The sequence below is a fragment of the Anser anser genome (assembly GCF_964211835.1).
Source record: "Anser anser genome assembly, chromosome: 20".
Classification (NCBI taxonomy): Eukaryota; Metazoa; Chordata; class Aves; order Anseriformes; family Anatidae; genus Anser; species Anser anser.
Window position 1 is genome coordinate 4,070,437 of NC_139741.1, and position 14,046 is coordinate 4,084,482.

At 36.5% G+C, this 14,046-nt stretch overlaps 1 protein-coding gene across 2 annotated transcripts in view; it reads right to left on the bottom strand.

Annotated features, from left to right (window-relative positions):
- ULK2 (unc-51 like autophagy activating kinase 2) overlaps positions 1 to 14,046 on the bottom strand; it is a 39,914-nt gene that overhangs the window by 20,628 nt on the left and 5,240 nt on the right. For both annotated transcript variants that reach the window (XR_014574237.1, XM_083806342.1), the window contains exons 4-10: positions 6,369 to 6,401; positions 5,975 to 6,011; positions 4,713 to 4,886; positions 3,533 to 3,606; positions 2,267 to 2,368; positions 1,847 to 1,905; positions 1,451 to 1,533 (exon numbers count right to left, since the gene is read on the bottom strand). Coding sequence is in view for 1 of the 2 variants with exons in the window: in XM_083806342.1 (XP_083662468.1) it covers positions 1,451 to 1,533; positions 1,847 to 1,905; positions 2,267 to 2,368; positions 3,533 to 3,606; positions 4,713 to 4,886; positions 5,975 to 6,011; positions 6,369 to 6,401 (562 nt within the window). In the remaining variant the exon portion in view is untranslated. The remainder of the gene's footprint in view (positions 1 to 1,450; positions 1,534 to 1,846; positions 1,906 to 2,266; positions 2,369 to 3,532; positions 3,607 to 4,712; positions 4,887 to 5,974; positions 6,012 to 6,368; positions 6,402 to 14,046) is intronic.

Below are 14,046 nucleotides of genomic sequence, written 5' to 3' on the forward strand. Positions count from 1 at the left end.
TTTTAAGCATTAAGCTCTTTCTCACTATTCCATAGATTAAACTTGATGGATTCACCTATCTTGCTGCTAAAAACAAATCTCAGTATAAATTGTTATTTATATATTTATATATAATATATATACATATATAATAATACAATAAATATATAATATATAACAATATATAAATATATTTATAGATTTATAACAATAACACATTGTTATATTCATTGTGTTAAAATTAACACAAAGTTAATTTTACTTAGCTAAGCTAGCTTTAATTAGCTAAAAGATTAACATTTCCTGGGATTTATGATAAAACTGCAATAACAAACTGTTAGCTAACCAAAAAACTACCAATAAAAGTCTTTTCAGTACTGACCGAAACAACAGACAATCCAGTCAATACAGAACACACACAAACCTAAACTATACTCCTGACTAATTTTGAAGAGACAGCAGTTGCAGCCATTCTGAGTGATTCAATAGCACCGATTGGAGGCTTTGAAATCTTAAGAAGTTAGCACAATGTTCTGCAACCAAAGATCTCCAGCTAAAAAGGAAAAGCCAAATGCAGCAGTAAACTGGGACCAATGCAGCAGCCACTGGAGCCACAAGTTCATTTTTTTAAAGCAGTATCAACCTGGTTTGTGCTAGGCTTAACTTCCCAAATAATTCAATGTGCAGTCCTATGCAGACTTTGCAGTAATCTAACAGTATGCAAACTTCAGTCGCTACACAGTTTAAATATTCTAAAATTTTAGGATTTATGAAATATAAAGATACAACTGTTGATTCTATTGATTTTTGACTTTAAAAAGCAGTGAAAATATTTCACTAAAATAAAGAAGTCTCTATAGCTATCAGCACCTAAGCACAATACTAGCAATTAATCTTTGTAAATATGAGGAATTTTGATTTAACATTACCTCTCTCATTGCCCTCCAGTAAACATACATACAGCTTTCAATGTCAAATCAAATATACACAATTTGTACCACCATTAACACAGTTAGGACCTTTGCAGTCTGCAGGAGAAAGTAGCGACAAAGAAACAACTTAAAGCAACTTTGTTTCCAAAGTTGGTTATTCCATTACTTTGTTACATTTCTGTAAGCTAAACCACACACAGATCAGAGATGTCTGCTCTTAGACAGAAGACAAAACAGCAGTTAAATGAAAATACTGTGACATGAAATTTAAGGCATGTCAGTGAACAAGAGGGGGAAGCCACAGCTGAAAGCATTAAACTTACCTATATTTCACTTCTCAACAAGAAAGTCAGATTTTGTACACTTCACTTAATACTGACAGTAATCACCTAATATTTCTTTTTGGCTCCTTTATGATAACACAGAAGAAAAAAAAATCACTTTTCATGTTATTGCCTATAGATAGAAGGTCAGGAGAGATATTTTGGTCACATGTATACAATCAACAGGTCAAGAAAGCAAAAGGAAAAGTTACATACCAAAGTCCATTCTGTCTTTTTGGTTTCTCTGAAGCAAACCCAACAGCAGGTCAGCCAGGTAAGTTGATGTTTCCCTAGGGATACTGCATATAAAAGGAAGCAAAGCATGCATTAAGTTTCACACGTGCATTAAAAATGCATACCGCGTTAAATCTCAGGAAGTCAGCATTCTGCCACATCCCTAAGTCTTGACTACACATGCTCCATAGCCTTAGTATAGGACACTCAAAGCAGCAAGATACAATGAAGGCAAGATGAAACGTGAGTCACTGGTATCATACTATTTTCTTGTCAATATAGCAACATCAAATATTTTTATGAATCCCAGGCATTCCCAAAGATGAAAAAGTGTTCAATCAACAAATGTAAGTAACAGGAAAGGCCATGGTGACATACCTAGGAATCAAATTCCTGTTCTTTTCATAAAACATTCTCAAATCTTGAGGACTATTGGCCTGTCAAATAAAAACGTACATTAATTAAAGCTCAGTTTAATGGAGAAAGTAGCTATTGTACCTATGCACACATACAAAAAAAAAGGCTTTTGCATATGGGCATTAAAGGAGAAAACACCGAGCACAGCCCTGACTTCACTATTGAGTATTCTTATACACTTGCCCTGGATTGAACACGCTCATGTCAAAGACTAAGTACAAACAACTTCTCCTTTGGTATCCTCAAGCTACCTGGCCTTTCAAGCATCGACACTCAGACATCACTACTTACTTCTGTTTTCATGCCTAGAAGGAACAGTCTAGGAACTTCCATTAGACTGTGAAGAGTAATAGAAAGAGGAAATGGGAAATAAAGCGTTACCTGAAAAGGTGGTTTTCCAACAAGACACTGATAAATCACTGTTCCTATGCTCCACAGGTCTGCTTTAGCATCGTAGTGTTGAGACATAATCACTTCAGGGGCCTGGAAAGTGCAGGAAAATCTCAGAAGAAAAAGCAAAAAGCAAAGCCACGGCAACAGAAATTACACACAGTGGTATTAATAGACAGAAACTTTTTGTAGAGTAAAATATTTTAATACAAAATATTTAATAGAAAATGCGAGAATTTTAGTCATTGCATGACTTGAAAGGTAATAGTATAAGACTATCTGAAATGTAAGTTACATATCAGAAACACAGAAAACTAGAAATACTGATGTTCTAAAGAAAGAATTTCATGATCTATACCTATGGGAATAAGAAGTAAGCATCATTTACTTGGTTGGTGCAGTCCTTCTGTGGGTAAGTAGCCAAGGATTTCACAATGAATACAATTATCACCATATTAAAGTATTTTACATAATAAATGTTTTCATTTAAAATTAATTTTTAATCTTTAATATTATTTTAATATTTTAATTTTAATAAATTAATTTAGTATTTTAGTTTTACAAATTAAATATTTTACATATTGAAAAACAAGACATGGGAAAGCAAAATGATTTTCCCATGACCACACTGCACAGTAGTGGCAGTGCTAAGGACAGACAGCTCAGTGCTGAAATGACTACCACACTACTTAAAAATAATGGCAATTAACTTCAAATCGTTTAAAAAAGGACAAAAAAAGAAGGAAAAAAAAAGAAATGAATAAATCAAACCCCACATTTGAGAGAATATATATAAAAGAAATGAAAAAAAACATTTAGTAGTTTTTTGTTTTTTGTTTTTTTTTTGTTTTTTTTTTTTTTACACTACTGATGTAAAGATCTTATAGAAAATTACCAAATACAGGCTATTTCCTTGGAAACTTGGAAGGGGATAAAAAAAAAAAGTATGTATGTGGGAATGAAACTACTTTATGAGGCAAAAAATTAACACTAAGGTGTATTGCCTTTTTTGATTTTTCCCCCCTGCAACACTAAGAAATGTTTAATGTCTCTCATTCCTTTTCATTTCAACAATCACGATCTTCAAATCACGAGAAAAAAAAGAAGCCGGTAAAACTACGGAAAGGTAAATTGCATGCTGCCCCTAATACTTCCAATGCAACATTAGGCATCTGCCAATGTGCCAGCCATAAATTATTTTGTTCTCGTAGTAGAATATTTGAGATAAGCCACAATCTGAAAAATGCTGCCACTCACCATATACATAGGTGAACCACACAGAGTTGCGGCCATCATGTTGCTATGCAGATAACGAGCAAAACCGAAGTCAGCTGTGTAAAGAAACATTTGTCAATGAAAAGAAAGAATTTTCAAACTTTGGTAATATAGGAATGATCTTTTCTGATTGAAATCTGCTACAATCATCAGTTAGGAAACAAAAACTAGGCATAATATATAGCCATCTTCATGGAATTGCAAAATCTACATTATATGCTGAAAGAATTATCTTCTAAACAGCAAGCCAAGAAACAGCAGTGGCATCATTTGTACAAACTGCTGCTCAGCCATCTCCACAGGTGCAGAGCATGCTGTCTGGCATCAGTAGGAAAGGATTAAAGTCAGTGGCTAAATATAAACGGTTCATTAAGAGTGATGAATATACTATCTGCTTCAGTGAAATTACTTCAGGTAGAAGTTTTAGATATCCAACTTCAGATGCCTGAGCTTCCATGTAGACAACAACATCTGAAATTATCAAGTAAGAGCAGTAAGAGAAGAAGTTTTCGGTGATGTTCAGAAGATGGACTGAGTTGGAACTGACCTCAGAATTTGGTTAAGCAAAAGCACAGACAAGAAACTTGCCAAAACCAAAGTCTTTTCATAAGGACACTTAACAGGGAGAGCAATGAGAGATTAAAACCCCTGAAGTCTCCCACAAGAGCAGTTTGGTAGTACCCTGAACAGCTGCCACCTCTCCTCAGTTACAATGCCAAACCTCCTTCTATCAAAAATAGGTCATAACCTACATTTTTAAACTTTTCAAAAACCCTTAGGAGGGTCTACAATAAAAACAGCCCAGTTAGAACTGTGACTGGAGTCTTGCATACAGTTTTGAAATGGGCTAAAGGCTACTCAACATTTCAAAGGTTACAGATTTGTGTCTAATTAAAGTAGTTTAATATTAGAAACATCAGCTTTATAGTGGCAGCTTTTTCCTACAGATTTAATCAAAAGGGTCTTTCTGACTCATTTTTTTTATACTGAAAAACCACATTACAGCATAAAGCTCATTCTGGACTTACTGACTTGATTTGCATCAATTTAATACACAACATAGCCAGTCCACCCTCCGCGTTTTAACTACAAAGACACTTCTGAGCAGGGAAATGACTCAGTAATGATGATTTACCTTCAGATCAGAGAAAAGCACATTTACCTATTTTGATGCGTATGCCACTGACACTTGACTTCCTACGACTGGCATAAGACAGTAAAATATTCTGTGGTTTAAGATCCCTATGAATGATTCCTTTACTGTGCAGAATACGCATAGCTGCTGCAATCTGCTGGAGGAACACTCGGATGGTATCTTCGCTGAGAGTTCCTTTAGCTGAAAATAACACACACAATAGCAGACGAGAACATATGTATCATTATTTTGGGGCAAAAGGCAACAAAATTCACAGAGATAAATGTCAAAACAATAAAGGCAATCAAATCATAGTGAATTATATTCAAAATAACCCAATTTCTATCTTTCTACAAATGTATATTATTTTAACAATATATCCAAGTTTTACAATAGTTACTGTACTCTGAATTATCTGCTTTTACAATAGTTTATTCAACTCAGTAGCATAATAATTTTAGAACATCTTAACCACTATCAAATCCTAAACTCTCTAAAAAGAACCACAGGAGCCAGTGAAATTAAAGAACTCCCACAGTTTAAAACACTAAATGTATCTGTGATCGTGCTACAGCCTGAAGCTGAAAACCTGTTCTTTCTTTAAAGAAATTGATATGGGGACACAGACAACCACACTGCTCACAGATTTTATTCATGATAAAATTTATTTTGAGGGGAAAAAGGTATACTTTGGAAAGTCTCTTCAGAAGTTATTAGCTCATTCTTCAGTCTGAAAATGTACCGAATGCAGGAGCTGGGTTATACTGTATGAGTCTTTCCAAGGATTTTAATGGGAAGTAAATTAGGCTTTTAATATACACAGTTACCATAACAATAGCAGCTCACAAAAAGATTCCTTAAACATGCCGCTGATACAGAGGCAAGCAGAAGAATATTTTCATCAGAAAAATGTGGAGATTAATATATCTCCTCAAAATTTTATTTGTAATAAGGATTAGTTTGAAGGGTGGCAAAGAAAGTAGGTGGAATCAAAAACCAGGAGACGACCTTACTACCTCTGAATGCAACATTCCCAGCATCGGTTCAAAATTGTTCCTATAAAGCAGCTAACATAGAACTGATTAGTGAATTCAATTAATCATATAGAGAGGATACTTTAAAAGCGCATCAGAGTAAACAAGCACCGTGGATTCACAGACATTTCATAAACAGGAAAATTTTTAAACCACAAGCAAAAATTTCAGAGAAACTTCAACGGATTATACAAACATAGAATATAAACATGTAATGCAATAGCTTCCTAATAGGGAAATACAGAAATCAATTACCTTGTAAGTAATCTGCCAAATCCCCACCATTGCAGTACTGTTAAAAAGAAAGGTTTTTTATTCAAAATACAAGGTCTGAAACACTTGCTGTGATGATTTTTGCTTTCTAATCTTTTCAATAAAATTAGAAGACCCTTTCCAGCTGTTTAACTTTGTTTGTCAATTATTTGTAATTACTAATTTGAGGTGTAACACCTTCATTGATGCTTATAGTATCATAAAATAAAAATGAATTTATGGTACAAACACTGCTGATAAACTTAGGACTGCAGAGAAAATTAATAATCTAGTTTTCAGAATTACCTGTTATTTTGCAGCTATGCAAAGGATTTTTTTTCTTCTAAAAATCATTTTTTAAAATCAACCAGAAAGAAACACATACGCTAACACATACCTCCATCACCAAAAAGACAGAATTGGGCATTTCCTAAAAGAGACGAAAATTCAGTTTAAGAATGTGACAAGACAGAGCCTTCAACACCTGCATTAACCAGTATATAATACGAGATTTTTCAAGTCAGATGAGAGATCTTATGTTAAAGTCACTGTGGGTAGCAAATAAATGTTTACTAACAATCAATTGCAGATACAGATATTCCTTAAGGTTTTCAAGTTATCAAGAATATATATTGAAATCAACACTAAGTAAAGCCAGTTTTGTCAGGCAGAACTAGACAAAAACATAAAACGAGCATGAAAAAATGAGAGCCAAATGGCTTCACAGCAAAAATTCTCTTTCCTGAGAGGGAATATTACACTCAAAACCTGCTGAAGTGTCAAGTGATGTTATTTTATAAGAAGGAAAACCAAAAGTTTATGAGAGTTTTGAACATTAACTCCTAAGCTACTGCCAAACATTGCTGCTGTTCACATGATTGTGATTAAAATGACACCTAATGCACACACAACTGCATGAATAAGTAGTTTAAATGAGCCAGATGCGTTAAGGTTAATTCAAGACTACATTAGGCTGTTTCATTTTCTGGAAGCGTTTAGTTTAGCCATTCTCATCTGTGTTACAGAAGGGCACTTGAGGGTTTTTCCAGCTCAGAACATCGAGAACTTTACAGATTTGTTTACATTTTGAAATTAGTTTCAAAGAAAGCATGTTTCTAGGAATGTTAGGCAAATCTGTTGGGAATGAAGGGTGCGCTCCAACCAACATAGAATATTAAAGCAGCAGTAGATCACATTTCAGGAAGTCCCAATTGTTCAATGTTTCTGTAACAGCTGTGGCCAACATGAACCATAATTTGAAATCCTATAAATGCCTCAAAACCCAAGTGCCTTTTATCAGGAAGGGAACACATTAAAGCAAAATACACCACCACTACCACAAATACCTGTCCTGTAAATTACTGACAATACATAATTATAAATCTTGTTTCTTTCTACACTGTTCCTTTGCAACAATTTCTCCCAAGATAGAAACTCATCTTCTTTCAGGAACTCAAGGATGTCAAACAGTAACCCATATCTGGAATTAGCTTTCAAGTTGTCTATCAGCACTAATTAAACTAATTCCAAACAACTTTCATCACTTTGCCCAGCAAAGGCCAGTCTTGTGTTGAAGAAAAAAGAAAGAAGCCAAGACACCTGCTCCCACTCCCATCTCTGACATACCGGCACTGCAAGTGCCAGTAAAGCCTCCCTGACACCTTCCTCAGAGCTCGACAAAAAGACATCAAGCTGTAATCATGGGAAGAAATTCACCATTTCAGAATGCTCTGAAATCTTTGGAACAGGAATGATATAACAAAGTGAGCAAACAGAAAGCTATCACCAATTATCATTAAATTCTCTTGTACTTCAGCCTGTAACCGACCAAGTAATCCCCTGAGCTCCCCAGTGATCAAACCCCAAATTCTGCCAGCTGAGGAGCACTTCTCTTACAGGACAACTGCCATGTGTAAAATAACAACACTGCTAAGAGGCATGGAAATCGTCTGTTCTCCAGTGACAAGAAGAAAGCTCAGCTATTGGATTTCCACCCAAACATAGCAATCCCATGAATCAGAAATAGATGTTCCACAGCGTCAGCGCCTCAGCTACACAACACACTGTACAAAAACAGCAGCTTACTGCAGCATGTAGCGCTCAGCTCATGACAGACTTGTATTCATCACAGAACTAAGAGAATGTGTTGTCTGGATTGTCTTGGACACAAAGTCCTTTCAGATGAAGCTGCTCCCTTCCAAAACACAGAGCTGATCTGCCCCGTCATACCAGCCCTCACCTCTCCAGGCGAGGAAACCAGAACCTACATGTGAACATATCACTTAAGTCAGAGCAAGTATGTCACAGCACAGTTATTTTGGCCACCCTCAGGCAGCTGGAGGAGCACACAGAGCCGGATAGTCTGTGTGAAAGGAAGATCACAAATATATGTTCAGATTCGGCAGAAACGGGGCCGTGTCACACCAAGCCTGCACAGGCTTTCTTCTGCCAGCCACCCCCGAAAGCAGGCTCTGCTGACTCGTGTGTACAGGTAACGACATCAGTTTGGTATTTGGGTTTGGGAAATCAGGGCAAACTGGCAACAGATTACAAACCCTGTATCAAATACCCACCCGCCACAAATCCTCTATACAGTTTTAAATGAATGACTGAACTACCCCGTCAAATCTCTGTTGGGATTTCTAAATCTGTCCAAATGAACCCCTGAATATTTAATTCCCATAAAATGTTGGTGTTCAAAATCTGTATATATCACATTAAAGTTTTAATTAAAGCCTTACCCTGGCTACAGTATTATCAGAGTTATTTTGAGAGTATTAACTAAAACCAAATACTCAATTAGGGTGATTTGGTTGTATATATATCAATTCCATTTATAATGAAAATATAAAATGTTTACTATAATTTACTCTAAAAGTTTAGATTTTTATTCAAATATTATCTGCTTACACCATTTAAAATTTACCCACCATATTCAAATTATCCATTCTAGTCTATTCTCCAAATACCTGGGACTTGCTCTACAACTTACTAGTCACTGAACAGATCACCAAGGCTTTTAAAACCCAACATGCAGCATTCTTAAGAAAAAAAAAAAAACTCATTTAATTATTTCATTATATTATCTTGGTTTTATCCTTCATAATTGGCATTTTCAACTGGAAAAGGGAGCTTCTCAACAATACCACTTAGGAATACGAAAAACAACCAACACTACATACCGTTTCCAACTGCTGTTTAAAGAAAGTCGTTCCTACAGACTACACCAGGTTTTCCTTGGCCAGCACTACTCAGCTTTTACTGATGGATATTATTGATTAACAATAGTCAAGTCATTGGGTTAAAGTCATAGTAAGAAGTAGAGTGTTTTTATTGTGGATTGGATATATATCTTTTTAATTTTTATTTTTAAAAATATCAGATTAGAGGTTTCACAAAGACATTTTCCTAGCCTGGTCAAAAGCTGTATTTAATTGGTACTGCAGAAGAAATATTTTGTGCAGTATGGGTACCGAGCTCCCCAGCCACACTTGATCCCAACTTTAACTCACAACCACATGCACTTTTCAACATCCCACCAATGCAAGCAAAACAGCTTCAAAACAGCTGAAGTTGTTCATCCCTTCACAGTTGTTCACATTTTGCATTCCTGTTCTTGCCCAGCCTGACTGGGAATATGATCTCTGTTTTGGGAATACATTCAGAAAACACAAGTCAATTCTGTAGACGCATTTTTCCCTAATAAATTATTTTGCTGAAAAATAAAGCGATCCCTATCATCATTCTCCAGATGAGCAATCCCTGTTGACTAGCTAGGCAGAGTAAAGTGCTCAAAAAGGGAAAGATAAGTAAACCACCACGTTTCAGATTTAACGTTCAGGAATAAAGCTGACCTAGCAAGCTATTTTAAACTGCTTCTTGAAACAGATAGCAACGCTTTCAAAAATTTACATTCACATACAGATCATAAAATTATAACAGCTGGAGCTGCTCTGGCCTACACTTCTACCTAGAAAAATAATCAAGCAAAACAAATGTATGCCGTGTTTAAACAATTATGGAACATTTTCCCAGCATACCTTGCCTTATTTACTCAAAGTTTTCCTGACAAAAACCTACTTTTACTTCTTATTCTGAATCGAAGTTTTACTTGCAAGATAAAGTAGAAGATAACAAAGGTTAATAGGAAACCATTTTACAATTCTGAAAGCTAACAGGTAAACCTACCAGACAAAGGTTAGGAGGCAACATATTTGCCAAAAATTGCCGTGTTTTAATCCCAGACTTCCCACAGTTGTCTCAAGGGATGTGAAGTTCCAACCCAAATCACAGGCTCAGTGCAGTAGTTCCATTTAAAAGACATTAATTGAAAAAGAAGTCAAAACATTCATGGTTACTTCTGACAGCTGTTTTTAGAACTCTAGCACACTGGCAGAAACATACCCGAGATTTCTTTTTGGATAGGAAGTCCTCCTTTAGAAAAAGATAAAAGTCTGCAGTGAGTATTTAGTGAGCTGCGAAAGGAGAAACCGTGGCAAGTAATTAGTTACCCTGCTTTTGCTCAGTTTGTAGATTCTGTTTAGCTGCAGTTTATGATCTGAGTCCCAAGAGCATGCAAGTTAGCCTGACAGCTTATGCATTGCTGTTATCTGATTTTCTGACATGTTAATTTGTGCTATGTTTACTTATTTATTTTTTGGCCAGGAACACACTCCTCATTTTTTGGAGCATTAGATACATTTGGCAAAAGTTCTAATGATTTAGTGAAAAGGGACTGGTCCAGATCTTTTTAAGGCTATTTCTGACTGCATTACAGACACTCTCACTTTGCTTTACAAGTGCACTGCACCGGCAGCTTCTAACATGTTCAGCTCCGATCATGTCCCAAGGCCTGAACATTTTGTTAGTTCTGACTAAATGTTAAGTCTTGGACTAAATGTCAGTTGACACGTGCCCATAGGATTCAAATAGCATGCACGCTGCCAATTATTCACATAAAAGAGCAATCAGCCATGGGATATGTACCACAACAGCAGTACCACTCATTTGCTGGTATGTGAATTGCTGTACTTAAGTAATATGTATGGGGGACAGTGAAAGAGGCTGGCGACTGCACAACACAAAGGAAAGGCAAAATTGTTCACGGCACACCAAGCACTTAACATGATCAAATACTTAAAGATCATCTGAAACAGTTTTGAAATACAGATTACAGCAACCAGGCATAGCAAAGGAGCTAAGTACTATGTAGCAACTCCAAACCTTTGGTTCTGGTGGTTAAAACAAACTGACTGGCTATTCCTAACTTTCAACACCTAGGCTAGTATCATTCCTTGCAGACTGATATTGTTAGCCACCTTCCAGTTTGCACCAACTACACAGTGGTATTTCAGAACCTATACGTTTTCTAAAGGGCAGGATTCTCCTTTTTGTTTAAAAACATTTGTCGTGTGGCAGGGAAATACAAACCCAGAAAAATGGTCTGGAAAGCACGTTTTCCTATGACTACATCCATGCACAGTAAGGATGGATGCTGTCAAATCAAGAGGCCTCAATCGAACAGCTGAAGAAAAAAAAGACATTGAGACATCCTCATTTAAAAGAGGATGGTTCAGAAACAGCTATGATGAGAGCAAGGAGGCAATCAAAGCTGTGACACACCAAGATCAAGAGCACACACCAGAATGCCTGAAGCCACCGCCTCAGGAAACATGCAATACGACCAGACCAGCTGGAGTCCTTGGGTAACCCAGCCAGGAGCACTTAATCCCTTTGGTAAAACAGGAGCCATAGATAAACACCATTCCGTCTACAAGCATCCCTAGTAGGAACTGACGGGCACTTGTATGGGAAAGGCTGAGAAATAGGCACCAAAGGATCACTGGCTTTGTTCCCACTAGCTTTTGCTGCTTTCAAGGACAGGAGAAGCAGCTGCAGTTATTTTGTCTGCTCTGCGTCAACGAGCTAAGATGAGAAACAATTCATGTTCAGATACTCTTTCTCCAGTAACAAACTAGAAATTCGTTCTCTCTAAACTACTGCTCAAATAGCAAACTTCAGACTCCATACAGCGAAGACCAATTCATTCTTCTAAAGCGCTATCTCCAAGATACATTACAGGCTTTCATCCTGACGGCTGACATTCTAAAGAGGTTTTGAATTAAATTATTTGCTAAAACAGGCACTGTCTGGCACTGTGTGAGATTAGTTCTACTCGGCACACACTTGGGATCATGAACTGCAGAAAACTGTAAATTCGTGGCCTAAGTATAGCACATTCCAAATAACTTACTGATACCTTCACAGCGCAGTACAGTATTTTATCCCAGGACCACAATGCACTTCATGCTGCTGAGTTAGAGGTTATTTTAGACTCCTTTTGCTTTTGAGAAACAAGGCTCCATCTCCCCAATTAATGTGATCCAAGACTCTCAGATCTTCTTTTGCAGGATGAATGATATCTCACAGCACCACCACAGGACAAGAGCTGCATTCCTATACCATTGCAGTGACTCAGGTGGTTTTTATTTTTCAAAAATACCAACCTCCTGCCCAAGAAGGTAAGTGAAAAATGTCTCAACAGGTTATGTTTTAGAATCTATCTATTGCACTCTGCTTTTTGCTTCATGAAATAAGTAATTTCACCTTGACAGGTGAGCTGCATTTTTTTTCCAAAGCCCTCCTACAGCAAAACATTTGCCTCTCACAGATTGAAAGCTCATATTTAAGCATGTCCACAAATGCCTTCAATCTCAGAACCATTCATCTCCAAACTCAGTTTTGTGCAGCTCCCTGGACTTCTGAGCTGGCACAAAAAACATACTCTGCTAACATCAAACGCATAACTGCAGACCAAACCTGCCAGAACCGCACGTGACCACCTTACGGAAATTGAGGACAATTATTGTGCTGGCAACAGAACAAAAGATTTTAATGCTGACCAATACATATTCAACACTAATGGCACACCAGTTCTTTTGGGGATGTCTCCAGATGAACGGTCATTTCCAGTAATTTAACTTAGTGGACCCTATATATATTAAGGAATATAAAAAATGGCGTTCATAAGAAACTGAAGCAACAGCACTGTAGGTTTTCAAGTGTTCATATCCTATCGTTAGAATGGCTCACAAGTTCTCCTTAGATCCAATCAAAGCTTTAACAGTGTATGTCTTTTTATTACACTCACTTGTGTGACTGGTCGCAGATGCAACAGGAACACAACCATAAATGACCAGAGATGAAAGAGAAGGAATGTGTGTAATTACCTCATGTGAAAACAATTCTAAATGAAGCCTTTTGCAATATGTAAAATATTAACTACCCTTTCTTTCTAAAGCTTAAAAGATATATTTCAAATTGCTATGCAGGCTTACAGCTTTAATCTCCAAGTACCACCACTGAGCACAAATAATTTCACCTAATATTGTGAGATGTAAAAAATATTTATTATTCATTGCAATTAATACACCTTTTTTCACTTATTTTTGCCACTTGCATTGCACACCAGCTTTTTTTTTTTTATCTGAACATTTGGTACAACAAACAGTTCTTCAATTATTCAGATAAATGGTCTGCCTAGGAGTGCATTTGAAATGTGAGCATTTAAGAAAAACTTCAGACCAGCAGATCTATAAAAATAAAACATACTCCCAGTCACACTGAGGACTCCCTACTATGACACAGACCCCACTGGCTCCAGCATAGAGTAAAAAAAATAGTTTCTATAACTTAAATATTGTTTAATTTCCTAAATTCTTATCTACTACACTATATGTCCATGTACACAATACTATGACAAACAAAAAGAGCAGTACATGCTAGAACATGAAATGCTAGAGAAAATTAGTAGGTGTAGCAGCCTACTAGACATGTGAATGCCTTGCATAGTGTTCATTCTTGCTGGGTTATAAATTAATATAATCATACAAGTTAATGACGTATAATATTTCACAAACAAAGCCCTGTGCAGAAAGGGAAAAGCTTATTTGTGCAAGTGTCACATCCTCTGGACCATATTTTGCACAGCAATTTCTTCTATAGAAGTAGCACTATACTGCCAAGCCTTATGTTTGCCATGAATGTATTTGAAATATATCCAAGGTATGAGACAG